The sequence below is a fragment of the Schistocerca serialis genome, chromosome 8, assembly GCF_023864345.2.
Source record: "Schistocerca serialis cubense isolate TAMUIC-IGC-003099 chromosome 8, iqSchSeri2.2, whole genome shotgun sequence".
NCBI classification, from domain to species: domain Eukaryota; kingdom Metazoa; phylum Arthropoda; class Insecta; order Orthoptera; family Acrididae; genus Schistocerca; species Schistocerca serialis.
Genome location: NC_064645.1, coordinates 38279948 through 38302732, shown reverse-complemented (window position 1 = coordinate 38302732; position 22785 = coordinate 38279948). Strand labels below are relative to the sequence as shown.

The 22785-nt window shown below is 44.4% G+C and overlaps 1 protein-coding gene across 1 annotated transcript in view; it reads left to right on the top strand.

Annotated features, from left to right (window-relative positions):
- Window positions 1–3610: 3610 nt before the first annotated feature.
- LOC126416559 (15-hydroxyprostaglandin dehydrogenase [NAD(+)]-like) overlaps window positions 3611–22785 on the top strand; it is a 204674-nt gene continuing 185499 nt past the window's right edge. Inside the window, exon 1 of the mRNA XM_050084304.1 lies at window positions 3611–3703. Within this exon, the coding sequence (XP_049940261.1) occupies window positions 3611–3703 (93 nt within the window). The remainder of the gene's footprint in view (window positions 3704–22785) is intronic.

Sequence of the window (22785 nt, the reverse complement as noted above, 5' to 3'; positions counted from 1 at the left end):
TTAGAACTACTTAAACCTAACTAACCTAAGGACAGCACACAACACCCAGCCATCACGAGGCAGAGAAAATCCCTGACCCCGCCGGGAATCGAACTCGGGAACCCGGGCGTGGGAAGCGAGAACGCTACCGCACGACCACGAGATGCGGGCTAAAATCCATTAATTTCCTAAGAAACTGAACAGCAATCCCCTGACTCCGTTCTAGTTGACTCGAGCAATGGATGTACACTGACAATGCGATCCTAGCCCAACAAAATAGTGTAGAAGGAAGTAGTTTTATCATTTGGCAGGGTGCTTGTATCTCTGACGTTGGACAAATATATTCTGCATTAGAATATTAAGAGCGAGGCATTCCACACTACTAATACTTCAGATACCATATGGTTTTAACAATATAGCATTTTTAGGTACACAGCCGTTTAACCATAGGAGTGTGTGTTTATGCTCTACAGTCACTTCTTTCATGCTGGTACCTTCCTGGTACTGGCTTCAGACAGTGGAATAATGCTTCAGAACTAATAGCACTGTTGAATGTTTCAAACTCCACCTGTCTGGAGCTCCATCATGTACAAACAACACATTTCTTCTTAACCATCTGTTATATCACCACAACACTCTCACGTCTACTATACACCAATAAGAGGGGAAGATTCGTGTTGCAGTGAGGATTGGTCAATCACAATGTGGGAGGGATTTGTTAATCTCCAGAATGTGTGAATTCTCTGTGACACCCATCCACAGAGGGAAAGATGGCCAGCTGTAATCGTAATTCTGCACTATGATAGATGCACTGTAAATATATAGGGAACTTTTTTCATCGGTGTAGGACGCAGTCTGGTATACTTTCGCATATATTGCCAGATGGATGTACTGCACAGTCATCTATCTGCATTCACAATCTAGTATATTATAGCTGCAAAGTAGTTGAGGGGTGATTTGGTGATGATACAGGAAGAAATCTGCTGTGTCATTGGCTGGCACTGAAATTAATGCACAATTGGCAAAATTGCTAAAATTGATCATACACCTACTGCAGTGCATATTACAGTACATCGTTCCATATCAAAGGTGTCTTTCCCATTCTGTCCATTCACTGATACACTGTTGATTACCACATAATAATGATTGGCTAACACCACTTGGTTGAGATTGAGAGAGCCTTTGCAGAACACTGGATATCTGATACTTGTCGCTGTGGAGCATAGGATTAAAGGTAGAGGTTCTCATCTTCAGACAATTGTTTTCAATGCTGCACTCTTGTGTCCTGTTTCCATATCCTGTGATGCCTTCCACATACTTTTTCTTTTCCCCAATAAGATAACAGCTCCTCTTTTTATTTCTACTACCTAATGCATGTAGTGAACAGGACCTTCCACCGAAGGCCGACACCAGAACAGTAACCATGTCCATGACTGCAAAACGAGGAAACAATGGTCTTCAAAATGGAACACTGAGACATCCGTTACCCTGTCACTGTGGAAGATGAGGTCATTACCTTTGGATAGTTACTGGAAATGTTCTGCAATGGCGTAAAATCTTCCAGGTTCCATATGTTGTGATTTATTCCACATGTTTGTCACTGAGAAACATCGCCTCTGTGTTTTATTTCTACCAACTTGTGTTTTGTGGGAGCTGTGCAGTTTACACCATGTGATGATCAGCTTAATGTGAGTGCCAATGGGTTGAAACGTGTTAATGCCAGTTTAGCACCTAACTCAGGCCTTGAAGTCATGATACAAAAACAAAGTTTATGGCCGTGTACAAAGCTGTAGTCATTCACTGCTTGGGTGTGTTACAGCTGAAAAAACACTGTATTAAATTGCTTATGAAGGAACAATACAGAAACCCTTTCTTGTGAATGATAGTCCTCCGGTACAGTCAATAAAACTTAATGCAGGTCTGTGCAAGCAACTTCGGCCACTGGTCACTTGCTCCAGTGGAGTGACATGTGTGTATGTAATGTGCTCGATGTCTACAGGAGGACACTGTTTGTTTTTAGATATATTGGAAGAGAGCTGTAGTAAAATCTTATAGGAGGATCTTTTACAAGGGCTGGTATAGCTGGTTAAAGTTTGGTCGCAGATAGTTCTGTCAAAACTCATCGATTTTGCTCATAAAACTAATAGAAATCGGCTGTATAGTCACATGGGATCATGACTTTTTATCATTGCCAACACGATCTCCTGTTTAAAAATAGCTGTTACCACTAGTCCTATATTATGGTATCGATGTAACGGAAGAGAGAGGGATGTGGTGAAATTTTATAGGAGATTCTATTACAAGACAGGTTTGCACGATTTTTTTTGTAAACACCAGTGTGATGTAGCTTTGCACTGGTAAAATGTACCTAGCCACAGTGTACAAAACAGCTGTGTGCTCTTGAAATATAGCTTGTTGTTGAATGTAAAATTATTGTGTTTTTTCTGACATGTGTTCAAATAGCAATGTATTCTCTCTAATGTTAATTTATGTGTCTAAGGTACTTTTAATACACATGTGGATGACAGTTTATTTATAAACACTGATTTGAATGGAAGAGATGCTCTCAGGTTCTGTAATATTTCAGTCAACCTGAAAGAAATTGATTAACGTAGATGTTTTTTCTTCAGAGTTTAAATTCTCGCTTTTTCTTTACTTCGATGATGGTTTCGAAATAATGAGGAGATTCTAAAGTGATCTGTAGTTTTTGCAGAAAAACAGTGGAATTTTTTTTTCTGATATTACGCAGAGTGGACATGTCTAGACCTCTACTGTATGGAGGCGCTGTAGTTTTCTTTTCACTTCGTTGGACGTCGCGAAGTAATGTGATGCTAATTGTATCCTGCAGTGAGACGTAAAAACTTTATCGATTTTGTTCACAAAACTAAAGGAAAAAATGGACTGCACCTCTTTTCGTGGAAATAGGACATTTATTATCGCCGTGATTGTGTTTTCATTTTTAATAGATTCTCGATTATAAGAGATGCATTGACTTTAAATTCTACTGTTACAGGGCAGCGTTTTCACATTCAGAACTGCTAGCACTGTGTGTGTTCATCTTATACCCTCCTTTCAAGACACTGTCGATTCCGTTCAACTGTTCTTCCAAGTGCTTTGCTGTCTCTGACAGAATTAGAATGTCACTGGCGAACCTCAAAGTTTTAATTTCTTCTCCATGGATTTTAATTCCTACTCCGAATTTTTCTTTTGTTTCCTTCACTGCTTGCTCAATATACAGGTTGAATAACATCGGGGAGAGGCTACAACCCTGTCTCACTCCCTTCCCAACCACTGCTTCCCTTTCATGTCCCTCGACTCTTATAACTGCCATCTGGTTTCTGTACACTTTTAACATAAGATGCCTGAATGCGTGGATTGTGGCAGCATTTTAAATTTTTAAATTCGAAATTATTACGCAAAATATTGAAAATCGAATTTTTGTTGTCTCTACTGGTGCCAAGAGTTGAGGTTTCCCGGTTGCGGGATTAGTGAGAGTGGTGACCAGGTGTACTTTTGTGCGATTTCATTTCGCGTTATCTGCCGGCGGAGGCGTTATCGGCGCCGCGAGCCGCTCTTATAGGGCCGCCCCGTGGCGCCCAGCCAGTGCTGCGCTGCGGCGAGCTGAGCCGCGATGGAGCTGCGAGGGTGCGTGGCGCTGGTGACGGGCGGCGCCTCGGGCATCGGCCTGCAGTACGCGCGCCACCTGCTGCTCGCCGGCCTCAAGGTAGGCGGGCGGCGGCGGCGCCGGGGGGTGTGCCTCCGTCGCACATTACGCACAGCGCTTTCAGGAGCCACTTTGATCGCTACTGGGACGTGGAATGGCAGTCGACAGTGACTTCGTAACTGCGATTTAGGACGCCGAGACACGTTTAATGAGCGTGACAACAGACGACAGACCGTACTACCGAGCAAACGGATAAAGCTCTTCACAGTGATGCTGGCGCTTTGTTTCACACTAGTAACTGACAAGTTCAAAGAGAACTACACGGATCATACGCTGAAGAGCTAAAGAAACTGGTACACCTGCCTAATATCCTGTAGGGTCTCCACGAACACGCAAAACTGCCGCAATATGAATCCTACAGGTCTGTCCATAAATCCGTAAGAGTACGATGGGGTGGAGATCTCTTCTGAACAGAACGTTAAAGGCATCTCAGATACGCCCAGTAATGCTATGTCGGGAGTGGGGAGTTGGTGGCCAGTGAAAGTGTTTAAACTCAGAAGAATGTTCCCGGAGCCACTCTGTAGCAATTCTGGGGCAGTAGGGTGTCGCATTGTCCTATTGGAAATGCCCAAGTTCGTTGGAATGCACGATGGACATGAATGAGTGCAGGTCATCAGACAAGAGGCTTACGTATGTGCCACCTGTCAGAGTCGTATCTACACGTATCAAGGGTCTCATATTACACGCCCCACACCATTACAGAGACTTCACCAGCTTGAACAGTCCCCTGCTGACATGCAGGGTCCATCGATTCATGAGGTTGTCCGTACACGTCCTTCCGCTCGATACAATTTGAAGGGAGACCCGTCCGACCAGGCAACATATTTCCAGTCATCAACAGTCCAATGTCGGTGTTGATAGGCTCAGGTGAGGCGCAAAGCTTTGTTTCGTACACTCATCAAGGATGCACGAATGGGTCTTCGGCATCGAAAGCCCATATCGATAATCTTTCGTTGAATGGTTCGCACGTCGACACTTGTTGATGGCCGGCCGGCGTAGCCGTGCGGTTCTAGGCGCTACAGTCTGCAACCGCCAGACCGTTGCGGTCGCAGGTTCGAATCCTGCCTCGGACATGGATGTGTGTGGTGTCCTTAGGTTAGTTAGGTGTAAGTAGTTCTAAGTTGTAGGGGACTGATGACCTCAGAAGTTAAGTCCCATAGTGCTCAGAGCCATTTGAACTTGTTGATGGCCCAGCTCTGAAATCTGCAGCAATTTGAGGAAGGGTTGCACTTCTGCCACGTTGAACGATTCTCTTCGGTCGTCGCAATTTGAGGAAGGGTTGCACTTCTGTCACGCTGAACGATTCTCTTCGGTCGTCGCTGGTCCCGTTCTTGCAGGATCATTTTCCGGCCGCAGTGATGTCGGAGATTTGATGTTTTACCGGATTCCTGATATTCACGGCGCACTCGTGGAATGGTCATACCGGAAAATCCCCACTTCATCGGTACCTTACAGATGCTGTGTCCCATCGCTCGTGTGCCTACTATAAAACCACGTTCAGACTCACTTAAACCTTGATAATTTGCCATTTTAACAGCAATAATCAGTCTAACAACTGCGCCAGACAATTGTTGTATCTTATAAACCGCAGTGTCTTATTCCGACTGTTTATATATCTCTGCACTTGAATACGTATGCCTATACTACTTTCTTTGGCGCTTCAGTGTAGTTATCGAGATGCAACTGCTTAGTTTCAAAAGACAACTGCCCAAAAACTACAAGACATACAGAAGAACGACACATTTCAATGCACAGAGCGTCTCTACAAGTTTTGAGTTTTACTATGCACCAGCGCGCACCACTGAGAGGGGCGGGGGGGGGGGGGGGCAGACGTATCAAGATCGAATGACAACTCATCCGAGTCAGTATTGTTGCATCCAAGTAGTTTGCGTCGGTAGACACGCAACACAATGGACAGATTTGCAAAGCACGCTGTTGTCATCATTCCTTCCTTGGCAGCAGCAACAGTGACTTAAATGAATTTCTCGGACATATTGACATTTGCTGCATTAAGAAAGGTATTCGTATTGAGTGCCTACACTGTGACTTAAAAACTCTGAAAGACGGTCTATCCTCTGATACAGGTCTGTTTCCTGTATGTCCTGTACGTTTCGTGCAGTCACCTTCTGAAACTTCAGACGTATAAGGGGCAGTGAAATGAAAATGAAACAGACGAAAAAAGTGGGTAAACTGCTTGTTATTTCAATAGCAATCGCAATAATTGCGAATACATTTACTCTATTGTGAAACAAGAGGAACGTCATCATGGAAAAACGTTTGCGGTTTCTTATGGAACCACGATTGTATCCAGGCATGCAGCTCTTCATCCGAATCAAGTCGACGGCTGCAAATGTCTCTCTTCAGGGCTGCAAAAAATGTGGAAATCGCATGGGGAGAGATCAGGACTGTATGTACTATGTTTAAGGGCATCCTACTAAAACTTCTGCATTGCAGTCGAAACAACCTTGGCCCCATCTAGGCCTCTATTATTTGTTACCCATCCATGCAAGAGCGAAGAAGAAGCCACGATTTCGTATAAGATGATGCCATTTGTCTGTTGCTGTAATCCGAAATTTTCTTAACTTATATGGCAATATTACATGCTGAGCACAAGCCAGTGCCACCTTATTATGGCTGAAAGGAATCCACCCCTGAAACAGCTTGGCCCCTGTACATGACGTATAGGTCCACTTAGCCCTGTGTGTTGCACACTGACAAAGGCGTAACAACACCGCATTTGTCGCACTGAAATGTAACACCATCCCTACCCACAACTGACCTATCACATAGACTCACATACAGCATCGGTGGTGGTGCTGTCTGTGACTCTGCCACCGCTACCAGACAATATTTACAAGTAGCACCACTTTAACCATTTACAAGTGCTGGCGTTGTTGAGATGCGACAACAGCGTCATCCATTATCGTTCGAAAAATGGAAAATCAGAAACTGGCGAGGAGTTTCTTTGCAGTGACCGCTTAAAGAAGCAGTGTTGTGGAAATACTGAAATTTCCAGTGATGTTTCTTATAGATGTCGTAGCACTAACTCAACAAAAATGTCTCGAAGCCTTTCGTTCATCTTTTGGTAATAAGTCACGTTCAGAAAAGACTATTAACAACTATTCTACAGTATTTCGTCGCATGTCGTCCTTCTGTGGACTGTGGATTTCGTCTATGTCTCCTCCCCAACAGTATTTACTATCATACTCCACCAGAATTTAGGTATCGAACTGATTGACTAGTAACTCACATTTGTACATTTGTTGCAACATGACGATGTGCCATAAAAACGATCACAGTTAAATTTTTAATCAATTCTATACTATTAATGAGGGAAAAATTTGATATAAGGAAAGTTCCAGTTTTCGTACCCATTGGACCAAAGATATACATATTCACTTTAGAAAACACAGTCCTGTCTCTTAATGTGAGTACTGCACCAAAGCCACCACCAGCGCATTTTAGTTAGTGTGGGTTGCCTACATCAGGGGCAGGTATGCACTCAGAGGCAAACCTGTTGTTCTCCCTTGATTGACAGGTATTTAACCTATTGTTCTCCTTTGATTGACAGGTCATTAACCTATTGTTCTGCTAAGAGGATCATTCCTTGTGACTGACAGATCATTAACCCGTTGTTCTACTAAAGGATCATTCCTTTTCATTGACAGGTCCTGAACCTATTGTTCCCTCATCCTCTCCGATTCCCCCCTCACCCCTCAGGAAACCTATCCCCCTCTCTGCTTCAGGTACACCTTATCAATTTGATTGACTACTTAATTAAATTGATCAATTAATTAACCTCTCCTCTCCCTGGTGAACCCCCTGCCCTCCCACAATCTCTCTCGGAAATTGGTGGGACAAAGACTCAGTTGATCGGTCGTTTGGAGGGAATTCGATTGTAGTGTATGGAATATTGTTTCAAGATTTTATACAATATATAGAATATTGTTCAGTTATTTATGACAATGTATGGTATATACTTTATTTATTTAGTTAAAGAATTTGTCTGGAAATCGATTGCTGTGTAAGGAATATTGTTTAAGCAATTTAGACAATGTGTGGAATATTGTTTATTTAAGCAGTTTAGAGGATTCAGGGCAGTGTATGGAGTATAGTTTATTTATTTATCTAATGAATGTTTCAGGAAATCAATCATCACCCCCGCCACCCCATCCCTATCCCGCTCGAGTCCTCCTTTACCTGGAAACTGTCGGCCGCGTTGGTCTAGCGGTTCTAGGCGCTCAGTGCGGAACCGCGCGACTGCTACGGTCGCAGGTTCCAATCCTGCCTCGGGCATGAGTGTGTGTGATGTCCTTAGGTTAGTTAGGTTTAAGTAGTTCTAAGTTCTAGGGGACTGATGACCGCAGATGTTAAGTCCCATAGTGCTCAGAGCCATTTGAACCATTTTACCTGGAAACTGGCGGCTCTGAGGTGGACAGGAAGGATCTCATGAAGGGAAATTCAAGGTTATATTGTTTATTTATATAAAAAAATCGGTTTGCTCATCATTCAATGCTGTTTGGAAAATGCAGGTCTTGTAGAGTAATTAAATCGATCGACCTTCTTTTTATTCCGATCGCGCAAGGAATACCGTCATGCAACACAGGTCACACATAATAACACAGTTAAAAATCGATCTCGAAGCATACATAGCCCGTTGTCCCCTGTCCAGAGGAACGCACATGCTGCCAGGAGTCGGGATGCACTGGCGGCCCAGTAAAGTGACGACACGGCCGCCAGCCGCTGAACCACGAGCAGGTGTCAGTTCGGGTCCCACAGGGATGAGGCGGCGGCATCCCTTTCATACGTGACACCTGAGAAATACCTGTTAAAATACGTGTTCACCTAGGCATCGTTGCTGGCGCGATGACGCAGAGCTGAGTCTCCAGTGCTGAGAGAGATGTAACGGGGCAGCCCGTCCATTACTTATCAGTCCCTTCCCAGAATTCGTAAAGTGCTGCAGAAATAGTCAACCGTCGCTTCTGTAGGAGCTTTTGTGACGTCTCAGCTTGCCTGCATATAAATTCTTTTCCTAACAGGCCCTGTTTACGAAAATAGCCCGAATAACACCGAATGTATTCTTCCTGATGATCCTAATGGCACAGCCTGTTCGTCACTGAATTTAACCATTTAACTGCTGCTGCTGCCAGTGTGGGAACACTGTCCGCCTTTTTTTCTGAAGACGAGACTTCCAGTGGCAAAAATTATTTTGTACAGATCGCCATAATGCACTAACAATTAAACCTCGCAAAAGTTGTCTACAGATCATCAAATACATACAAGACTCACAAGAATATTGGGAACCAGGAACATATTTACCACTGTAACCACAATTATAACTACTATTGCTGCTATAGTCTGACGCCGATTGATGTACAGGTAATGTCTCCTCTTGACGAATGTGGTTCTGGAATGAATCTCAGTATCTATAGTAGACATAATTTTCCACGTAAAAATCTCTCTCATACCCTCACGGTTATCGATGCACTGAACCTATATGCCCCTCACGATAGAACACACACTCATTTTCTTCGGTCATGCCACTTCTAAGCCACAGTAACATTACACTGCAATATACACACAAACAGTGCAGTTATCTCTTACATCCATACAGCGCCCGAAAAAATTACGGTATGCCCACACTCACACCGACTATATGTCTCGATTCTCCTCAGTCCTAGGAAATTGTCTGACAAAGCTTTCGAATGAGCGCTTCTGGAAGGTGCTGCATCCTGCCGGGATTCTCTCAAACGAGTGTTATGAAGGACAGGCGTCTGACACTATGTGGTAATGAATATCGAACCCGCGGACGTAACGCGTGGAAAGACATCACTGAAGCGGGTTGGTGTATTGTAATCAACAACACTATCGATAGAACAACAAGGAAAATGCGAGGGTACGCTTGGGGGTGCCAACGAAGGGTTTTATTGTTACAGCCGTATTGCCCGTCTTGTTTGTACACTACAGCAGGTCCAGTTGAACACTTGCATTCTTATATTGTGCAGCTGTTTATTAAATGAATCTCTACATCTACGTGATTACTCTGCTATTCACAATAAAGTGCCTGGCAGAGGGTTCAACGAGCCACCTTCAAGCTGTCTCTCTACCGTTCCACTCTCGAACGGCACGCGGGAAAAACGAGCACTTAAATTTTCCTGTGCGAGCCCTGATTTCACTTATTTTATCGTGATGATCATTTCTCCTTATGTAGGTCGGTGCGAACAGAATGTTTTCGCAATCGGAGGAGAAAACTGGCGATTGAAATTTCATGAGAAGATCCCGTCGCAACGAAAAACGTCTTGTTTTTATGACTGCCACTCCAATTCGCGTATCATGTCTGTGACACTACCTCCCCTATTTCGCGATAATACGAAACGAGCTGACCCTCTTTGTACTTTTTCGATGTCATCCGTCAGTCCCACCTGATGCGGATCCCACAGCGCACAACAGTACTCCAGGATAGAGCGGACAAGCGTGGTGTAAGCAGTCTCTTTGGTAGACCTGTTGCACCTTCTAAGTGTTCTGCCAATGAATCGCAGTCTTTGGTTTGCTCTACCCACAATATTATCTATGTTATCGTTCCAATTTAGGTTATTTGTAATTGGAATCCCTAAGTATTTAGCTGAATTTACAGCCCTTAGATTTGTGTGACTTATCGCGTAATCGAAATTTAGCTGATTTCTTTTACTACTCATGTGAATAACTTTACACTTTTCCTTATTCAGGGTCAATTGCCACTTTTCGCACCATACAGATGTCTTACCTAAATCATTTTGCAAGTCGTTCTGGTCATCTGATGACTTTACAAGACGTTGAATGACAGCATCATCTGCAAACAATCTAAGACGGCTTCTCAGATTGTCTCCTGTGTCGTTAATATAGATCAGGAACAATAGAGGGCCTGTAACACTTCCTTCCTTGGGGAACGCCGGATATTACTTATGTTTTACTCGATGACTTTCCGTCTATTACTACGAACTGTGACCTTTCTGACAGGAAATCACGAATCCAGTAGCACAACTGAGGCGATACTCCGTAGGCACGCAGTTTGGTTAGAAGACGCTTGTGAGGAACTGTGTCGAAAGCCTTCTGGAAATGTAAAAATATGGAATCAATCCCCTGTCGATAGCACTTATTACTTCATGAGTATAAAGACCTAGTTGTGTGTCACAAGAACGATATTTTCTGAAACCGTGCTGACTGTGTGTCAATAAATCGTTTTCTTCGAGGTACTTCATAATGTTCGAATACAGTATATGTTCCAAATCCCTACCGCAAAGCCGGCCGAAGTGGCCGTGCGGTTAAAGGCGCTGCAGTCTGGAACCGCAAGACCGCTACGGTCGCAGGTTCGAATCCTGCCTCGGGCATGGATGTTTGTGATGTCCTTAGGTTAGTTAGGTTTAAGTAGTTCTAAGTTCTAGAGGACTAATGACCTTAGCAGTTGAGTCCCATAGTGCTCAGAGCCATTTGAACCAACCTACCGCAAATCGACGTTAGTGATATAGGCCTGTAATTCAGCGGATTACTCCTACTTCCCTTTTTGGGTATTGGTGTGACTTGAGCAATTTTCCAGTCTTTAGGTACGGATCTTTCTGTGAGCGAGAGGTTGTATATAACTGCTAAATATGTATCTATTTTATCAGCATACTCTGAGAGAAACCTGACTGGTATACAATCTGGACCGGAGGCCTTGCCTTTATTAAGTGATTTAAGCTGCTTCGTTACTCCGAGGATATCTACTTCTATGTTTCTCATCTTGGCAGTTGTTCTTGATTGGAATTAAGGAATATTTACTTCGTCTTCTTTGGTGAAGGAGTTTCGGAATACCATGTTTAATAGCTCTGCTTTAGTGGAACTGTCATCAGTGACTTCACCGTTGTTATCACGCAGTGAAGGTACTGATTGCGTCTTGACACTGGCGTGCTTTATGTATGACCAGAATCTCTTTGGGTTTTCTGCCAGATTTCGTGACAAAATTTCGTTGTGGAACTTATTAAGAGCGTCCCGCATTGAAGTAGGCGCCATATTTCGAACTTCTGTAAAACTTTGCCAATCTTGGGGATTTTGCGTTCTTTTAAATTTGGCATGCTTTTTCGTTGCTTCTGCAACATCGATCTGACCCGTTTTGTGTACCATGGGGGATCAGTACCATCACTTATTAATTTATGTGGTATATATCTCTCAATTGCTGGCGATACTATCTCTTTGAAAACATTCCACAACTTTTCTACACTTACATGATCAGATCGGAAGGAGTGGAGACTGTCTCTTAAAATGGCGTTAAGAGCATTTTTAGCAGCTTTTTTAAATAGATATACTTTGCGTTTCTTTTTGATGGTTGTAGGTGTTACAGTATTCAGCCTAGCAGCAACTGCCTTGTGGTCGCTAATCCCTGTATTCGTCACAATACTCACTATTTGTCCAGGATTATTTGTTGCCAAAGATCAAGTATGCTTTCGCAACCATTTACGCTTCGAGTGAGCTCATAAACTAATTGTTCAAAATAATTTTCTGAGGAAGGATTCAGTACAATTTCGGATGACGTTTTATGCCTGCTGCCGGCTTTAAACGTATAATTTTTCCAGCATATCGAGGGTAGATTAAAGTCACCACCGACTATAATTGTACGAGCGGGGTACTTATTTGAAATGAGACACAAGCTTTCTTTCAACTGTTCAGGAACTATATCTTCTGAGTCGGGGGGTCGGTAAAACGATCCAATTAATAGTTTAGTCAGATTGTTAGGTACAACCTCTACCCATACTATTTCACACGAACTATCTACACTCCTGGAAATGGAAAAAAGAACACATTGACACCGGTGTGTCAGACCCACCATACTTGATCCGGACACTGCGAGAGGGCTGTACAAGCAATGATCACACGCACGGCACAGCGGACACACCAGGAACCGCGGTGTTGGCCGTCGAATAGCGCTAGCTGCGCAGCATTTGTGCACCGCCGCCGTCAGTGTCAGCCAGTTTGCCGTGGCATACGGAGCTCCATCGCAGTCTTTAACACTGGTAGCATGCCGCGACAGCGTGGACGTGAACCGTATGTGCAGTTGACGGACTTTGAGCGAGGGCATATAGTGGGCATGCGGGAGGCCGGGTGGACGTACCGCCGAATTGCTCAACACGTGGGGCGTGAGGTCTCCACAGCACATCGATGTTGTCGCCAGTGGTCGGCGGAAGGTGCACGTGCCCGTCGACCTGGGTCCGGACCGCAGCGACGCACGGATGCACGCCAAGACCGTAGGATCCTACGCAGTGCCGTAGGGGACCGCACCGCCACTTCCCAGCAAATTAGGGACACTGTTGCTCCTGGGGTATCGGCGAGGACCATTCGCAACCGTCTCCATGAAGCTGGGCTACGGTCCCGCACACCGTTAGGCCGTCTTCCGCTCACGCCCCAACATCGTGCAGCCCGCCTCCAGTGGTGTCGCGACAGGCGTGAATGGAGGGACGAATGGAGACGTGTCGTCTTCAGCGATGAGAGTCGCTTCTGCCTTGGTGCCAATGATGGTCGTATGCGTGTTTGGCGCCGTGCAGGTGAGCGCCACAATCAGGACTGCATACGACCGAGGCACACAGGGCCAACACCCGGCACATGGTGTGGGGAGCGATCTCCTACACTGGCCGTACATCACTGGTGATCGTCGAGGGGACACTGAATAGTGCACGGTACATCCAAACCGTCATCGAACCCATCGTTCTACCATTCCTAGACCGGCAAGGGAACTTGCTGTTCCAACAGGACAATGCACGTCCGCATGTATCCCGTGCCACCCAACGTGCTCTAGAAGGTGTAAGTCAACTACCCTGGCCAGCAAGATCTCCGGATCTGTCCCCCATTGAGCATGTTTGGGACTGGATGAAGCGTCGTCTCACGCGGTCTGCACGTCCAGCACGAACGCTGGTCCAACTGAGGCGCCAGGTGGAAATGGCATGGCAAGCCGTTCCACAGGACTACATCCAGCATCTCTACGATCGTCTCCATGGGAGAATAGCAGCCTGCATTGCTGCGAAAGGTGGATATACACTGTACTAGTGCCGACATTGTGCATGCTCTGTTGCCTGTGCCTATGTGCCTGTGGTTCTGTCAGTGTGATCATGTGATGTATCTGACCCCAGGAATGTGTCAATAAAGTTTCCCCTTCCTGGGACAATGAATTCACGGTGTTCTTATTTCAATTTCCAGGAGTGTAGTTCAATTTCGCTGCAAGGCAAACTACCTCTGACAGCAATAAATACTCCACCACCAAATTTATTTAATCTATCCTTTCTGAACACTGTTAGATCGTTTGAAAAAATTCCGGCTGAACTTATTTTCGGCTATAGCCAGCTCTCTGCACCGACAACTATTTGAGCTTCAGTGCTTTCTATTAGGGCTTGGAGCTCTGGTTCTTTTCCAACACAGCTACGACAATTTACAACTACAATACCTATCTTTTCTACAACTACCTTACTGTGTTTTACCTGCCTCCTTTTAGCATGACGTCCCTTCTGTGGATCCCTGAGATCCTCTATCACCACTTACATTCGGATATACTTCTCAGTGCGCTGAAATCACAATTCACCATTTCCAATAAGTCCTTCCACTACGACTAGACATACGTAATTTTTTTGTTTTTACATGAATAGTAGTTTGATTACTTCCCACAAACGTATGTCGGAACATAAGTCACGGTACCTTTACGTTCAAGCAGGAGCATAACATTTCCGACTATCAATTATAGATGTATAAAAAAAAAAAAACTTTTGATACGTCCACCTTCCACCAGCTGGGTGTCGTTTCCGCACTGCAAAAAAAGCCTCCCGCCATTACACATTTGTCGATGAATAAAGGATGTAATTACAATTTAAAAAAGCTCTGGAGTCTTTTCGGTTTATCGATTTCACCACTTCTACGAAACGTTTTGGTATTTTCAATACTTGTAAATCCAGCCAACATACAGTGGCGGCTTGTATAGCTTCTACCATCCAGATAACACAATTTTCCTCTGACTAAGAAATCATTGTGAGCCACTGAGTAACTTGAAACTTATCCAATCTGCGAAGAACTTTACGTGAAAACTCGAAAAAAATAGAGGAAACTGATATTTCCATTCGCGAATACCGATGTCGATGACATAACAGATTCCAAATCATCCTTATAATTGTTTTTCACGTCTAGAGAACCAGCAAACGTGTCCTCCACCCGTATTTCACCCGCTAGATGCACTCAACACACAACATAATCGATCTTCTCTCAACCAAAGAAAGACGGAAAATGTGAAGAAGCAGTCAATCGGACAATTTACATGGGAGGGAACAATGGTCCGGCGCAAACACATGTCCATATTGAATCTTCTCAAATTTCCACGCGATCACGAAAGCTGTCCACACGTGCTAACAAGGGAACCTCCCCATCGCACCCCTCTCAGATTTAGTTATAAGTTGGCACAGTGGATAAGCCTTGAAAAACTGAACACAGATCAATCGAGAAAACAGGAAGAAGTTGTGTGGAACCGTGAAAAAAATTAGTAAAATATACAAACTGAGTAGTCCATAGGCAAGATAAGCAACCACAAGGACAAAACGAGTTCAGGAGCGCCGTGGTCTCGTGGTTAGCGTGAGTAGCTGCTGAACGAGAGGTCCTTGGTTCAAGTTTTCCCTTGACTGCAAATTTTACTTTCTTTATTTTCGCAAAGTTATGATCTGTCCGTTCGTTCATTGACGTTTCTGTTCACTGCAATAAGTTTTGTGTCTGTGTTTTGCAACCGCACTGCAAAACCGTGCGATTAGTAGACGAAAGGACGTGCCTCTCCAATGGGAACCGAAAACATTTGATCGCAAGGTCATAGGTCAACCGATTCCTCCACGGGAAAACACGTCTGATATAGGGACCTGAGTTTCTCCTGGCGTATACAACTTTCAAATAACTTCCGGGAATTCAGCCAGGTAACACTTTCAGCGACCGCCGATATTTCGGCGGGAGAACACCCCGCAGTTTGCCTTGAAAATGGCGGGGTGTTCTCCCGCCGAAATATCGGCGGTCGCTGAAAGTGTTACCTGGCTGAATTCCCGGAAGTTATTTGGACGTCTGATATATTCTATACGACACTGGTGACAGCATATGCGTCACATGACAGGAATATGTTGTCGACCCACCTAACTTGTACACTTAGCTAATGGGTAAAAAGATTCATCTACCTTGCCCCATTTAGGTTTTATTGTAGATGTGATAATCACTCCAAAAATAGTGATGAAAACATAAGAGCTTGTCGCATAAACTGAAAATAAAAAATTAAACTTTTCACTCGAAGGAAGATTTGAACCTAGGACCTCTCGTTCCGTAGCTACTCTCGCTAACCACGGGACCACGGCGCACCTTGTCTCCCAATCTCCTCGATGTTGCTTATCTTCGCATGGACTACTCAGTTTATATTTTACTAATTTTTTTCATAGTTCCACACAACTTCTTCCTGTTTTCTCGATTGATCTGTGTCCAGTTTTTCAAGGTCTATCCACTGTGCCAACTTATGACTAAATCTGAGGGGGGTGCGATGGGAAGGTTCCCTTGTAAGTATTAGTCCGCTATTCGGCCGTCTGGAGGACGACACGGTTAAGTCAACTACAGTCCTGCGTCCCAACAGGCCTCTCCATTCGGACGGCTCCTGCCGTTAGCGGGAAACGTGAGTCATTCCCTCCACAGTCCACCACCCACCGCCGCGTCAAGCACGCACAGACAGAATTCAAACTCATCTGTCACAGTGACAGAATAGCTGCATTCTGTTTAGACTGATTCCTCATATTGCAGTCATGTACGTGATAACTGTTTCAGTGCTAGCCATCCCCAGAAGGTGTTGCCCATCCACCAAAACTCTTTCTCCGAACAAGCGATATCAGTCAATCATTACGTGGTAACTGACAGCGTACCAGTGTATGGATGGGATGGAAAAGGCACCCACGATGTACTGTAATAATTTTAACAATTTTACAGTAATTTCGACATCAACCAATGATGCGACAGCATGTTTCCCAATTTCAGTGTCATAGCTAAACCGCCTCTTCTCTACTTTGCGAATATCATTGTGGATATAGATAGAAGACTGTGCAGTACGTCCATTTACTGTTAATTCTCCAACAAATATATTATCAAAGTATACCAGACAGTGCTCTACATATTTCTAGCACCTCGAGTGTAGCGCATAATTCATGATCTGACTCTATTATGTGGATGGGAGTCACAGAGTTTTCTCGCAGCCTTAGGATAAAATTAGAGACTGAAAGACCACTTCACTCTGTCTTTGACCAGCCCGCCCTGCAGCACTGTTACAGATTTAATCTGCAGCTGATCAGAAGTAGACCGCTACATTCCATGACTCGTGAATGAATGGAGCTGGCCGGAGTGGCCGAGCGGTTCTAGGCGCTACAGTCTGGAGCCGCGTGACCGCTACGGTCGCAGGTTCGAATCCTGCCTCGGGCATGGATGTGTGTGATCTCCTTAGCTTAGTTAGGTTTAAGTAGTTCTAGGGGACTGATGACCTCAGAAGCTAAGTCCCATAGTGCTCAGAGCCATTTGAACCGGCCAATGAATGGAGCTAGCCGAGTCCTCGCCCATCCAAGTACACAAGATTTCTCCAGATGCGCCCATGTCGTGGAGGTTAGCGTATAGTAACAGTTTTGAAAGTGTTGTGATATAATAGCAGATGGTTAAGAAGAACAAGAAGTGGCTGGTTTTTGTGCATGTTGGAGCTTCAGGTGGATGGAGTTCGAAGCATGTTTGCGCTGATCAACTCTAAAATATTGTTCAATAGTCTGGGATCAATACCTGGAACGTATTGGTAAGAGACATAAACAAACGCACTCCTAAGGCTACAAGGTTCCGCACTTAAAACAAGCTATGATGCTAGATCGCTCCAGTTTCCTACCTATTAGTGGTATGGAATGTAGCGCTGTCAATATTCCAAATATAAGAAATATATTATGAGCGCATGACATACATTCTTCTTGCCGGTTTCTCTACGATAAATTATGGTAACAAACTGTAAAACGAAGAAACTACTTCCTTAAAACAGTGGCTCGGTGTGATAGCTCTCCAGAGATGCATAGCGTCCGCTGTTAACATCCGATCACGGTTCAAAAATTATACTACGACTGCATCAGTCCTATATAAAATGGTCGTTAGTAACGGAGAATACCTCTTAGAAGGAAACAGATAAAGGCATAGCAGCAGTGTTTGGCATGTGAAATTACACACCAAGCCGCCATCAACTCTGTAAACACGACATCAGTCAGTCGAATGTATACACGGGGATTGCAGTGCCTCACAAACACTTATAGCTAACTTAGAATCATCTTAGTTATGATACTGAAGTCTTGATTTTACACCCAGGATGCGATAGGGGAATGGAGTACGTTGCATAAATCTTCGTTCGTTTAGAGGAATGTGTCATGTTTCATTACACATGAGATGGAAGTTCTCTGATGACTGAGAGGTTTATTGTTAACGATCGCAAGTAGACAGTGCTCTAAGACCCACACAGAACACGCGGTTGGATACGAGTCGAACGCAGGCAATGTCATGCGACCGTTGCATCCTGACAGAACAGCGGGAAAACTGACCTGCAGCAACTTCTCCCTCTCTCTCTCTCTAGAATAAATCATCAATCTACCATTAAATCGTACCTCGTCACGACTCCAAATGATCACCCAATCCACTCTATGTCGTCCTTTAACGCTGAAACGCTGATGCAAGTAAATTTAGAGGCGGAAGGTTCTCTTTTTTTCCAGGAAAGCATCAAAGACAGCAGTCAATTCATTTGTATCACTATTACCTGAATAGACATACAGTAGAATGCTGCCTCGACGGAAAAAAGTGACTGTTTCCGTGGTTCCTGATGCTTCCATGTCAACGCTTTCTCGTATTCCTCTTGCTGTCGGATACTCGTTCCCAAGTACAAGAATTCTTCTGCGCCAACCAGAAGACACGCAAGTGCTTCCTCAATTTCCGCACATTTCAATGTATTTTCTATCAATTTATACGTATTTTCCGTGATTTTTGGCAATTCTATCGATTTTATGTCAGTTCTACCTATGCGATCATGACATAACCTCTCGTTCCGTGTTCTAAAATTGCTTGTAAATGTAGTACGTAGCGCAAATGCACTGACTGGAAGGCGTAGTACAGCACTGTACTCGACTGCATCCAGTCATCTCCACCCACATATTCCACATACGCAGTTCGTTTGTTCTGTTTTTGTATGTCTGCGTACGTGCATGTGTCGCGGATGGCTCCCAGGACTCGCAGTAGACCCGACTTAGCGTTCGAGTGTGGACCTGCCGCGCGTTATATCCGTAGCGATGTTGGGAAACGAATCCACGTCCGAGATGGGGTTTGAAAGTGGATCCGCAAGAGAACGAGGGGCTCGAGACCTCTTCTGAAGAGCATGTTGCAAGGCATCCCAGATATGATCAATAATGTTCGTATCTGGTGTGTTTGGTGGCCAGCGGAAGTGTTTAAATTCAGAAAAGTGTCTCTGGGGTCACAATGTAGCAATTATGGACGTGTGGGGTGTCGGATTGTCTTGCTGGAATTGCCCAAGTCCGTCGGAATTCACAACGGTCTTGAATGGATGCAGGTGAAAAAAAAAGTTCAAATGTGTGTGAAATCATATGCTATGGTCATCAGACCCTAAGCTTACACACTACTTAACCTAAATTATCCTACGGACAAACACACACGCCCATGTCCGAAGGAGGACTCGAACCTCCACCGGGACCAGCCACACAGTCCATGACTGCAGCGCCCCAGAACGCTCGGCTAATCCCGCGTGGCAATGCAGGTGATCAGACAGAAAGTTTAAGTACATGTCACCTGTCAGAGTCGTATCTAGACGTATTTGGAGTTCTTCACCAGCTAGAACAGTCGCCTGCTGACATGCAGGGTCCATGGATTCATGAGGTTCTCTCCATACCCGTACACATCCATCCGCTCGATACAATTTGAAACGAGACTCGTCCGACCAGGCACCACGAATCTAGTCATTAACTGTCCAATGTCGGTGTTGATGGGCACAGGCGAGGCGTAAAGCTTTGTGTCGTGTAGTCGTCAAGGGTTCACGAATGGGCCTTCTGCTCCGGTGGCCGATATCGATGATGTTTCATTGAATGGTCCACACGCTGACGCTCGTTGATGGTCCAGCATTGAAATCTGGATCAATATGCGGAAGGGCTGCATTTCTGTCACTTTGAACGATTTTGTTCAGTCGTCATTGGTCCCGTTCTTGCAGGATCATTTTCCGGAAGCAGCGATGTCGGAGATTCGATGTTTTACCGGATTCCTGATATTCACGGTATAGTCAAATGATCGTAACGGAAAACCCCCACTTCATTGCACCTCGGAGATGCTGTGTCCCATCGCTCGTGCGCCGACTATAACACCACGTTTAAACTCACTTTAATCTTGATAAGCTGCCATTGTAGCAGCAGTAACCGATCTAACAACTGCGTCAGACACTCGTTGTCTTGTATAGGCGTTGTCGACGGCAGCGCCGTATTCTGTGTGTTACTTATCTCTGTATTTGAATAGGGACGCCTATACCAGTTTCTTTGGCGCTTCTGTGTATAACAAAGTTACAAAGTTGTATGTCTAATCAACCCCCCCCCCCCCCCCCCCCCATATACCTGGACCTTGTCGTTGGTAGGGAGGCTTGCGTGCCTCAGTGATACAGCTAGCCGTACCGTAGGTAAAACCACAACGAAGGGGTATTTGTTGAGAGGCCAGACAAACGTGTGGTTCCTGAAGAGGGGCAGCAGCCTTCTTCAGTAGTTGCAGGGGCAACAGTCTGGATGACTGACTGATCTGGCCTTGTAACACTAACCAAAACGGTCTTGCTATGCTAATACTGCGAACGGCTAAAAGCAAGGGGAAACTACAACCGTAATTTTTCCCGAGGGCATGCAGCTTTACTGTATGGTTAAATGATGATGGCGTCCTCTTAGGTAAAGTATTCCGGATGTAAAATAGTCCCCCATTCGGAGCTCCGGGCGGGGACTACTCAGGAGGACGTTGTTATCAGGAGAAAGGAAACTGACGTTCTACAGATCGGCGCGTGACATGTCAGATCCCTTAATCGGGCAGGTAGGTTAGAAAATTTAAAAGGTTAAAGTTGGATATAGTGGGAATTAGTGAAGTTCGGTGCCAGAAGGAACAAGACTTCTGGTCAGGTGATTACAGGGTTATAAATACAAAATTTAACAGGGGTAATGCAGGAGTAGGCTTAATGATAAATAAAAAATAGGAATGTGGGTAAGCTAGTACAAACAACATAGTGAAAGCATTATTGTAGCCAAGATAGATACGAAGCCCACGCCTACCACAGTAGTACAAGTTTATATGCAAACTAGCTCCGCAGATGATGAAGAGACTGATGAAATTATTCAGACAGTGAAGGCAGACGAAAATTTAATAGTCATGGGTGACTGGAATTCGGTAGTAGGAAAAGGAAGAGAAGGAAACGTAGTAGGCGAATATGGAATAGGGGTAAGGAATGAAAGAGGACGCCGACTGGTAGAATTTTGCACAGAGCAGAACTTAATCATAGCTAACGCTTGGTTCAATAATCGTGAAAGAAGGTTGTTTACATGGAAGAGGCCTGGAGATACTAGAAGGATTCAGACAGATTATATAATGGTAAGACAGAGATTTAGGAAACAGGTTTTAAATTGTAAGACATTTCCAGGGGCAGGTGTGGACTCTGACCACAATCTGCAGATTAAAACTAAAGAAACTCCAAAAAGGGCAAAAAGGTGGGAATTTAAGGAGATTGGACCTGGATTAACTGACAGAACTCGAAGTTGTAGAGAGATTCAGAGAGAGCATGAGGGAACTATTGACAAGAATGGGGGAAAGAAATACAGTAGAAGTAGAACGGGTAGCTTTAAGAGATGAAATAGTGAAGGCAGCAGAGGATCAAGTAGGTAAAAAGACGAGGGCTAGTAGAAATCCTTGGGTAACAGAAGATATTTTGAATTTAATTGATGAAAGGAGAAAATATAAAAATGCACTAAATGAAGCAGACAGAAAGGAATACAAACGCCTCATAAATGAGATCGACAGGAAGTGCAAAATAGCTGAGCAGGGACTGCTGGAGGACAAATGTAAGGATGTAGAGGCATATATCACTAGGGGTAAGATAGATACTGCCTACAGCAAAATTAGAGAGGCCTTTGGAGAAAAGAGAGCCACATGTATGAATATCAAGAGCAGAAAGGTGGAAGGAGTATATAGAGGGTATGTACAAGGGTGATGTACTTGAGGACAATATTATGGAAGTGGAAGAGAATGTAGAGGAAGATGAAATGGGAGATATGATACTGCGTGAAGAGTTTGACAGAGCATTGAAAGACCTAAATCGAAACAATGCCCCAGGAGTAGACAACAATCCATTAGAACTATTGATAGGCTTGGGGGAGCCAGCCCTGAGAAAACTCTACCATCTGGCGAGCAAGATGTATGAGACAGGCGAAATACCGTCAGACTTCAAGACGAATATAATAATTCCAATCCCAAAGAAAGCAGGTGTTGACAGATGTGAAAATTACCGAACTATAAGTTTAATAAGTCACGGCTACAAAATACTAACACGAATTCTTTACAGACGAATGGAAAAACTGGTAGAAGCCAACCTCACGGAAGATCAGTTTGGATTCCGTAGACGTGTTGGAACACGTGAGGCAATACTGACCCTACGACTTATCTTAGAAGCTAGATTAAGGAAGGGCAAACCTACGTTTGGAGCATTTGTAGACTTAGAGAAAGCTTTTGACAATGTTGACTGGAATACTTTCTTTCAAATTGTGAAGTTGGCAAGGATAAAATACAGGGAGCGAAAGGCTATTTACAATTTGAACAGAGAGTAGATGGCAGTTATAAGAGTCGAGGGACATGAAAGGGAAGCAGTGGTTGGGAAGGGAGTGAGACAGGGTTGTAGCCTCTCCCCGATGTTATTCAGTCTGAACATTGAGCAAGCAGTAAAGGAAACAAAAGAAAAATTTGGAGTAGGAATTAAAATCCATGGAGAAGAAATAAAAACT